This window comes from Halichoerus grypus, chromosome 3 (assembly GCF_964656455.1).
Source record: "Halichoerus grypus chromosome 3, mHalGry1.hap1.1, whole genome shotgun sequence".
Classification (NCBI taxonomy): Eukaryota; Metazoa; Chordata; class Mammalia; order Carnivora; family Phocidae; genus Halichoerus; species Halichoerus grypus.
Genome location: NC_135714.1, coordinates 91,996,307 through 92,006,569, shown reverse-complemented (window position 1 = coordinate 92,006,569; position 10,263 = coordinate 91,996,307). Strand labels below are relative to the sequence as shown.

The following is a 10,263-nucleotide window of genomic DNA, read 5'->3' as shown; positions in this document are numbered from 1 at the left end:
CAGGAGTTTTAGAACCATTTTATGCTGATTAGATAAAGGGGGAAAAGAGGCGGGGGCGATGGGAGGAGGAGGATGGATGGCAGGGCCGGGGAGGGGGGAAGTGGGTGAAGAAAGAGAAAGAAATGAATGATGATAATGCAATGAAAAGAATAAGCCGGGGGGAGGGAAAAGCGGGGGAGAAGGGGGGTCGGCACAGGGGGAGGAGGAGGCGGCGGCCGGGGGTGGGGGGGAGGTGGGGGCCCCGGGGGCAGATCTGATTGTTTTCTTGGTGATATATAAGGGGTTTTAAGGAGAGTCGTGTGCCAGACACGCAGCCACTGAACCACAAGCAGCTTCGCTTTAACTGGAGTGCCCGGGAGTCGCGTGCCAGGAGCCGCACGGCCGAGGACTGACTGACAGACAGACACGCACCACCGCCACAACACACGAGACCCGGGCGGATCGCCGCGGCCGCCGGGGCTCTTGGCAAACTCGCCCGTCGGACTGGTCCCCCGCGGAGCCGCGCCAGAGCCGCTGTTTTCAAGCGACGAGAAGGACGCAGCGCTGCGCTCCCGGCAGCGCGGAGAACCGCAGCACACGCCCAAATAATAGCGACGCCGAGACGCATTTAGGGAGCGAACGACGTAAGTATCCGCCCTGTGGCTTCTAACTTGCAAGGGTGTTTCCGGCACCCCGTTCTACCACGTCCGAACGCCCTTTGCTCGCGTAGAATCTTCGTCCCGGGGGCCGTAGCCCCCTCCGCGCGGTACACAGCCTTGAGGTCGGCCCGCCGAGTGCGGGGCCCGGTTGGCTGGCTGGCGGCGGGGTCAGAACCAGGGGCTCTCCTGAGCTTGGAGAGCACTGGTGGGGTTTCCTCCCTAACTACGTTCTTCCTTGGCGCGGTTCCGAACCAGTCCTGGCGGGTGCGCGCAGGAGTACTTCCCGCGGACACCGAGAACGTGCCTCGGCCTCTATATTTACATCTCGTTTGGTTCTTTCTCCCTCCCCGCTCTCTTCGGTAGGATGTTTGTCAAATCCGAGACGTTGGAGTTGAAGGAGGAAGAGGACGTGCTGGTGCTGCTCGGCTCGGCCTCCCCCGCCTCGGCTGCCCTCACCCCGCTGTCTTCCAGCGCGGACGAGGAGGAAGAGGAGGAGCTGGGCGCGGCGGGCGGGGCGCGCGGGCCGCGTGGGGCCGAGGCGCGGCCGGGGGCGCTGGGCGGCTCGCCCGCGGGAGCCGAGGACTGCCGGCCCGCGCGGCTGCTGGGTCTCGTGCACGAGTGCAGTAAGCGGCGCCCCTCCAGGGCGCGGGCCGTTTCCCGCGGCGCCAAGACGGCCGAGACGGTGCAGCGCATCAAGAAGACCCGTAGACTGAAGGCCAACAACCGTGAGCGCAACCGCATGCACAACCTCAATGCGGCGCTGGACGCGCTGCGCGAGGTACTCCCCACATTCCCCGAGGACGCCAAGCTCACCAAGATCGAGACCCTGCGCTTCGCCCACAATTATATCTGGGCGCTCACCGAGACCCTGCGCCTGGCGGACCATTGCGGGGGTGGCGGCGGAGGCCTGCCGGGGGCGCTCTTTTCCGAGACCGTGTTGCTGAGCCCGGGAGGCGCTAGCGCCTCCCTGAGCAGCAGCGGAGACAGCCCGTCGCCTGCCTCCACCTGGAGCTGCACCAACAGCCCAGCGCCGTCGTCCTCGGCGTCCTCCAACTCCACGTCCCCCTACAGCTGCACTTTATCTCCTGCCAGCCCGGCGGGGTCTGACATGGACTATTGGCAGCCCCCACCTCCCGACAAGCACCGCTACGCACCTCACCTCCCCATAGTCAGGGACTGTATCTAGAACTGCCATCCTTGCTACCCGCGCCAGGCCTTAGTGGGTTCCCGTTCCTGTCCCTGACCAAGCCCTCCTCCCACCCCTCTCCTGTCCCCACTTCTATGCCCTGGAAACCATCTCACTTCACGGGGCAGATGTAGCCGTTCTGAATCCTGGGTTGTTTGCTGCATTCCCTGGCTAAGTGTTTCCTTCCTTCAGACGGTCTCTAATTTATTGACGGTGTAATGGAGCTTATTGTCAAAGAGGATGGTAGAATTTTGGGGGCGTTTCTTAAGGCTAAAAAGATGCTGGGAAGCGATGAAGGTGGCCTGTCTAAAGAGTTTGCAGAGCGGACTGACGCTCCTCCCCCTCTCTGTAACACCAGGGGGACTCGGAGCAGTTCGTGTGAATCTCCCAGGGGGAATGCAACTGGTTCCTCTGATCTCTTCACCTTTGCTTCTACATAGAGATGTTAATGTCGAGTAGAAACAAATGTATCTTAGCATCTGAATGATTTTACCGGTAATAATATTATCCACAGATTTGCAATGGCTGGCATCTGTTTTATTCCCATTGCTGTCTGCGGGCTGTGGGAATTTCACCTGTCAAACCAAACTTTCCCTCTCTGATGTGCACTTTGTTCTGTTTCCCAGATTCGTCACAATGCCTATTGTCCCGTCCTTCTCTTTCCTTTTTCTTCTCCATTTTGCCATCTGTCTCTTATGATTTATAAGGGGAAAAAAGTTGTTTTGTTAGAGGGCCAGGTTAGAAGTCATTGTATAATTTGTAGGCTTTGTAATGATTGAATGCAAGCGTGGAAATTTAGGCTGAACTCTCTATCAAAAGGAAAAACGTGGAGGAAAAGGGAAAAATCAGGAGGGAGGATTGCTTCATGCATTATTTATCTCGACCTTTTAGGGGAGAAGGAACTCCCCCATTCTTTCAAGAGATTAAAAATAAATCAACAGACTGAAAACCTAAGCAGACACGGAGCATTATCAGGATCAGCCACACACGTGTTCCCTTCTATTTATTATAAAGAAATTTTTCATGGGAAAAGTATGTATTTTTTGTATATTTTACAGAGTTTATTCTAGTATGTATTTACATCTTGAACAAAAAATTGTTCTTGTGATTAAACTATAAATAAAATATATAATTTTCATAATTTTTTTGTGTTGTATTCTAACTTTTGCCTGCTTTTGTGGTTTTTAGAAGAATGTGTTGTGCCTTTCTGAAATTCTCCCTGTAGCAAATTGAGTTAGAGTACTTGTATTTTTCATCAGTGTTTGTGTGCAGAATTTCGCCGACACATAAAGTCTAAGAGATCACAAGAAGCTGAATCATATTTGAGACATTAACACTGACATCAGAGTGTAACTGCATACAAACAAAACTTGATTTTTAAGAAATCAATTTCTGAGTGAACAAGATCAGTAAAAAGGGGGGGAGGGTTAAAAGATAATTAAATCATGATAAGTTCCAAAGTTCAGAAACCTTGATGTAAAAAAAAAAAAAAAAAAAAAAGTGGAGTTGAAATTTCTTGTGAGAATGTGTAGAGAAATGGTTCTTACACTTTGAGTTTCAGTTATCACCTGTGAACTGTAGGGACTGGACAGTGATTTCCAAGGTCCCTTCCAGCTCTTACATCTGTGATATATTTATAATTCATTATTGGAAGCTGATTTTGTATTAGCCATTTTAACAAACTTGTTGGTTTTAAAAGTAAATTCCTGGAGAAAAAATATTCAGAGTGAGCTGGGATAAAATTGCATCTGAGGCAAATAGCTAAGCTTTCCATTTTTGTTAAAATAATTATATAGTCAAAACTTATTCAAAGAGAAAGCAAAAATGGTTTCCTAATCTCCCCAACACATAATTCTGTAATTTGCACTTCAATTTCCAAAGCAGAAGTGAATAGCATCATGGATCAAAGATGACCAAGTGAAGGTTGACCACATTCTAGGGTTAAGCCCCTTCCTTGGTGGAGGGTGGCCACTGGACAACACAAGCTAGAAAAAAAAAAAAAATGACCTTAGCAAGGAAATGTTGGTTGTTCATGCTCCCCTCCCTCCCCAATGAACTTCATATCTGCTTCTGGTTTGGGCTAAATCTTCCACTCCTCTGCATTAAGCAACAATAATTTCTCCTGAGATATCTATCTGAAACTACTCCTCCTCTCTACCCATATGGAAAATATTAAGTGTTTAGTATCTTAATAACCATTTTTTTTTTTAATCAAAGGGAGAACCAAGCCAGGGGTTTGCTTTGTTTTGTTTTCATAGCTGGACAGAAAAGAGACCTGTTGGAAAACCCTTCTAATTTAAAGATTGTGCTATTCCTAGCCACTCTTGATTATCTGATATGAGGAGACAGTGCTTATCTTTAATATTCACAGTTATGTTTCTAGTGTTTAAAAAGCTAAGCCGCGAGTAAAACAATTTTAGTAGGGTAGTTTTAAAACATCACAGTTTTAATGCCAAATAATTGTTCTAGTGATGATGCTTATGAAGATATATGGTGCTTCTTTTGGAAATTTGCCAAAGAAACATTTCATGGCATAGGTCTGTGGAGACAAACTCTCAGGGCAGTTAGTCTCCCAAGACTATGGGAAACCTCCTCAATTGGTGGGGTGATCCCATAGACAGGTGACTCTAATTGTTTAGTTGGAGAGGCATGGATGCCGAGATGGTCCAATAACCACAGCTTTGAGTAAGGGCAATGCGGCGAACGAGCAGCCGCGCCTACACAGGACCTGCGGCGCGTTTAGCTGGAGCTTGTAGGTCCCATACACGTCAGCAGCATGTCATCCATGGCTGGAATTCCGTCTACCGTTTGTAACCTATACTCAGGCTATCCCTTCCTCATCTAGAGCAGACCTTATTTTACACTAAATTGGTGCAATTATTTTTATGGCGTGCAATCTCTTTCCGCGGTTAAGGATGATGATCTTTCTGCCTCACTTTGCGCTGGGAAGTCGCGCAGCAACTTCCATAGCCTGTCCTTTACCCCCCTCTGTAAGAATGAGAATGACAGGGTTGAGGCCGCTGCTTCTGCAGTAGGGAATATAGTCGCCCTTCCCTTTGGCCCATTCCCTCCCCACGTTACGACCACAACGGGAGGAGCTGGGTCTGTGTGCATCGAGCGGGCTGGTGGGCGGCTGAGCAGCCACTCTTTCTCTGGCAGCTCCCGGATGGCAAACGTTTCAAACAAGACCAAGGAGATGTTCTTCCAATGCCAGTCCCACACCGCCAGAGTTGCTAGATCTTTCCAGCGCCAACGGGTGCGCTGCGCGTGTTTACCTAAGGGCAGAGAGGTGCGAAGGTTGCTCCTGTCCTCTTTGGAAACTTCGCTTCGACGCCGTCAGGGTTCCGGTACTGGTCGTATTTATTTGTTCTGAACTGCCCAGGCCTTGTTACCAGACTAATTTTTCCTTCACCAGACTGTAAATAAATCCAGCTGAGGGCCAACAAGGAGGAAAAAAGCAGCAGAGGGACGGACTGCCAACTGCTGGGCCCACCGCGGGACCCCGGCCCAGGCTCAGCCGAGGCGCGAGGCGAGAGCAGGGCTGAGGAGCCGGGAGTCCCGCCGCACCTGAGCAGGGGTCGGGTGGGCGCCCTCCGGGGCCGAGCCTTGCAGGCCGGGCAGAGGCGAGGGCACCGGAAGGCCCCGGGCGGCCTTGTCTCGGAGAGAGCGAGGGTCCAGTCGGTCCTTTCCTGAGTTTAGCCCGATTACGCATGAAGGACATCTGGGCCCAATGCCCGCTGTAGCCGCGCACCCCCGCCAGTCCGGGGGGCAGGGGCTCCTGGCTGCGGCGAGCCCCCCCACCCGACTCGCCCTCTGCCTGCAGTTCGCCGGGTGCACCCCCTGCATTGCACAGCCTCGGGCAGGTTGTGACTTCTGGGCACCGACACCTGGAACCCGTTAAAAGCGCCTCCTCCTCGTGCTCGGCCTTCCCCCCCGCCCACCCCCCCCCCCCGCCTCCGGCGCCCCCTCGGCTCTAGGGCTCCCAGGCGAGCTTTGAATGTATTAATTAAATAAAGCAGGCAGCCCTTGAATCGAACCGATGCAGGGCGCTCCCGGGAGCGTGAAAGTCCCGGCCTCTGAATCCGCAAAAGAAAATGTGTGAAAAGAGAATTAGTGAAATTAGGTTAGACCAATAAAACGTGAGGGCTCCAGCACCCCCCTTCCCGCTCCCCCAGCCTGGGGCGAGAAGGGCTATCTGGTCTGATCTATTGTTTCCCTCCCTGGCAGGGGGTTCATTGTGTGATAAATAATTCCCCTTCCATTTTATTCTTTAAAAAAAAGGGGGGGGGGTATTTGCATAATCACTGCTTTGATGTGGCCAGAAATCGGAGGCTTGGTCTCCCCAAGTCTACTGTTGGTAGCGAAGCAACAAAGCTCGATCCAGATCTTTCACTTCGCTACCAGTGTGTGGGGCAGATTGTCAGTGGAACGGCAGCGTTAAGCTCCTTTTTTTTTTTTTTTAAGGATCCATTTTAATGATTAAACCTAAGGAATGTCAAAAAAAAATGGGGGGTGAAAAACGAGGGTTCTCACCCCCCTCTGCTTCTCCCTGTCCTTTAGGGTTCATTGTTCTCGGCAGTTTTTCCCCAAAGCCTTTGGGTGTGTGTGGGGGGGGGATGCGCCTTGCTTGGGGCAGCCCCACGTGGCACGCAGTGGGCACCCGCAAGGTCCGCCCGGGCGGGGAGGAGCGAGAACTGCAGGAGCGGTTCTTCTTGCACACCCCCATCACCCCACCTCCACGGTTTTCTTTTCCCAGTTTGGTTTATCCAGCCTGGATGAGCTCCTCTTACGGAGGGCGCTGAAGTGAGTTTGCTCTTTAGTCCCGGAATCGAATCCGGGGGGTCTCCTGGGAACGCAACTTGAGGGCAGTTTCAGGCAGTCCCCGACGGGAGAGAGGAGCAAAGAAATTCAGTCATCCGGAAAGCAGAACGGGAAAGCCAGTGTGGCCGAAGCTATTATTTTCCTGCAAGGTGGCGTGAGTTGGGAGGATGGAGTGGGAAAGGACCCTGATGGTGTGTGCACTACAACAAATGACTTTTTTTTTTTTTTTTTCCCCTCTTTGGTGCCAGGGTTGGAGGAGGAGGGAGGGCGACGGGAGTGCTCCTGTCTGCCTTCGCTCGCACCCGGCTTCTCCAGCCACTCAAAGCGCAAAGGGCGGGGGCGGGGGAGAGTCAACTTGGATTATTGACTAGGAACACCCCGTGAGAGGCCGGGGCTCCCCGAGCACCCGGACAGGCGCCAGCTGTGCGCTCCAGCCTGGGTGGGTCTCACCTGCGAGAGAGACGCTCAGCCTCCTGGGATCCGAGCGCTGGAATCCCGCAGGGTTGGGGGTGGGGAGATGCAGGCGGGGAAGGAGGATCCGCAGAGCTTTCCTCCCCCTCTCTGGCCCCCGCCTCTCACCGAGCTGACTCCCCGCCATTCTTCAGGTGTTCTCCCAGCTTTCGGATGGCAGCGCTTCGGTGGTGGTTAGCTCATTATCAATTCTCTTTTTATTTATTTTTCCCTTTTCCTTGTCAAGGCTGTAACTGTGTAAGCATTAAGTTTTCATGCCAAGTTTCTCACAAGACAAAAATCGTATTACTTAAGAAATAAAAGGACTTGGGATCTAAGGTTCCTCCCAAAAGAGGCATACTTTTAATTTCGGCTGGACTTTGGGGACCGTGCTTTAGATTCACGTTACCTGGGAGCCACTGTAGTTAGTCGTGTACATTGAATTCCAGGGATGTAGGAAATCAAGATGCAAAAAGTTAAATTTATTTCAAAGGACACATCTCCAAGGGAGGCTGTTTGGACTGTAACGGGGCCTTTCAAAGGTTTAGAAACGAGTGTGTTTCTCCGCGGGTCTTGTTGAATTGCAGAGCAGACTGGTCACCAACGTCTTTCTTCATTTCTCCTTTCTTTCTGATGATTCCATCATCACCTTCTCTCCTTTCTCTTCACTCCAGTGCCTGGAGGCATACCTGGCGAGGTAAAACAACGGAGCAAAGAACCAAAACTTTCACCTATTTTATTTGATCTAGAAACAATGAAGTAAAAGTGCTGAAGTCCATGTAAAACGGAAACTGGAACCTTCAACATAAGCAGAGAGAACTCAGGGCCGGTTTCCATGGCAGCAGCTTGCAATAAAGCCTAATTCCTTGTGACAAAGAGGTCATCTTCCTTTTCAGACGTGTTTATGATCCCTTTGTGCATTGTATTTTGGCATAAAAGCTTCTCGGCACTGTCAGGGCTCCGCGGGCAGCTCTATGACTCTCAAGGGGGTTTATTGCCTCCTTGGTCTAAGAATAGCAGAAAGAAACCAAACCAGTGCCCGTGTGACAAAAGAGTAACCCCACAGGCTTGCTGTTGCTTTCTTTCTGTAATACATAAATCTTGATACGGACTGAATAATTAAAAATGAGGGATTCTGGGTGTAACTTGAGTTTGATTTTGTGTTTTTCAACCTTTTATATCTACTGAAACACCACATGCAAACAAATACAAGAAAACTGATCAAATGTGAGGATATGATTAATTTTTTTCTTGCCTTACTTTCAAGATAATTTCGGAAAAGTAATTAAATGGTGTTGAAACCTTGAACATACCTTTGAAACTGTCTGGAGGAAAGTCTAGCCATAACTTTAGAGAAGTATGGTATTAATGTATTCATACTTCTTTTCATATCACAGTGCCTAGAACATGATCAAAAATTTTTTTTAATCAAACCCCAAAATAATTTTATTTTCTTTAACTCTCAAATTGCCATGGCAGAAACTTGGAAATAGACAAGGAGGAAAACATGATTTTGCTGGTGGAGCAGTAAAGCATCTTGAAGTCCTGAGTTCAAATCCAGTGTTTCTCTTGAATTGGAAGAAAATGATTCACCATATCCAATGACTGTCATTGGGTATGTGCCCAGGCAAGCCTTTCCTGAGCTCTTGTTGGCATTTGCAACAGAAGCTCTTATTCTTTTCAGGAGACCTAAAGAGTGCATCTGAGAACATCTTCAGTCTGGGAAGTTCAGAAAGAGTGCAGTGAAAAGTGAGTTTTCTTTTTTGTGATCAAATTTTAAAAGGGTTTCAGTTCTACTTGAGTAAAACTGTTCTAGAATCTTAGGCTATTCTGCTTTCCTATACTGGAGAGAGATTTCTAGACTTCCCAGAGCTTTTTCAAAGCCAAAGGGTTCTGAACTACAGCAGATGAAGCTGACCTGATGAAGGCCCTGGCCAGTGGCGCCCTCCACACCTTCACATTGCTTTGCTCTGAATTTCTTGGACACTTACGCCTTCCATAACAACACGTGTAAGATGATAATGATGATAAGACATGACAAAGCAGGCTGGAGCAAATCTCTAGGGTGGCAACTACTGGTTCCAGCTCTCCAGGTAAGTGCTGCTTCTGTATCTTTCCACCTAAAAGAGATCAAACTTCAGTTTTCTTTAAGGGCTCCCTTTTTCTGCCCCAGCAAATTAAGTGATATTATAAGACCTTTGGTAAGGGACTAGAAGGAGAGTGTTCATAAACATTAGGCTTCTCAACTTTTTGGTATTCATGATACAGTTTTGAATTTTAGATTTTTTTTTAATTTTTGAAATTCTGATAGTATGTTTGAAGGGATTAGGAGTCTCAAAACAACATTAAACAAGGCAGCTATGAATTATACCGCAGAGTATCCTCACTGCATCTCACAGAATCTGTAACATTCACAGCCATGCCCTTCAGCAATGTGTCATTGTTTGAGAACTCTTTCTTGCCCCGACAGGGCCTCGCGTATTCACTAGCCACTATTCCTGCCTGTTGCAGGAAACATAGTTGCCTTCGTACTATCTTCACACTACTCTGCAACTTATTTAAAGCCTGTCATTTCATTTCATTCCATCTGACAGAACCCTGCTGCTGGACATTGTGGAGGATGTGCCTAGTGTCCACCAGTATCTGATGTTCTAACCCTACGGGGCATGCTCAGGCCCTTTACGACTGGGTGCGGCCCCCTCTCCCATCTCTATCTTCCTCTTCTTTTGAGATGGTGAGGACAAAATAGTGAAGCTGTTTGGGCTTTTGAGTGACCATATAAAGAGCAATGGGTCCTCATGAGTCACCTAAACTCACAGTGGGTGTGGAGTGAGGGAGGAAAAACTTGTGAGTTAAAAGACACTAGGAGAGGGTGGCTCAGTTGGGTGTCCGACTTTTAATTTCAGCTCAGGGCTCAGATGGAGGCCCATCTTGGGCTCCATGCTGGGCAGGGAGCCTGCTTCAGACTCTCTCTCTCCCTCTGCCTCCCCCTGCCCCTGCACGCCGTGCTCCTTCTCTCAAATAAATAGAAATAAAAATAAATAAATAAATAAATAAATGCCACTAGGATTTGGGGGTTATTATTGCATTATAACAGCCTTCTGTGATGAAAATGGGTGTATATTTATTTCAGGACTGTATAACTTATTTGTAACAAAAAATGCTTTA

The 10,263-nt window shown here is 49.3% G+C and overlaps 1 protein-coding gene across 1 annotated transcript; it reads left to right on the top strand.

Annotated features, from left to right (window-relative positions):
- The first annotated feature begins 285 nt into the window (after window positions 1-285).
- Window positions 286-2,909, top strand: NEUROG2 (neurogenin 2). Its single transcript, XM_036105306.2, has 2 exons — window positions 286-623; window positions 1,002-2,909. The coding sequence occupies exon 2, from the start codon at window positions 1,003-1,005 to the stop codon at window positions 1,822-1,824; it is 822 nt and encodes a 273-aa protein (XP_035961199.1). The 5' UTR covers window positions 286-623; window position 1,002; the 3' UTR covers window positions 1,825-2,909.
- Window positions 2,910-10,263: the final 7,354 nt, after the last annotated feature.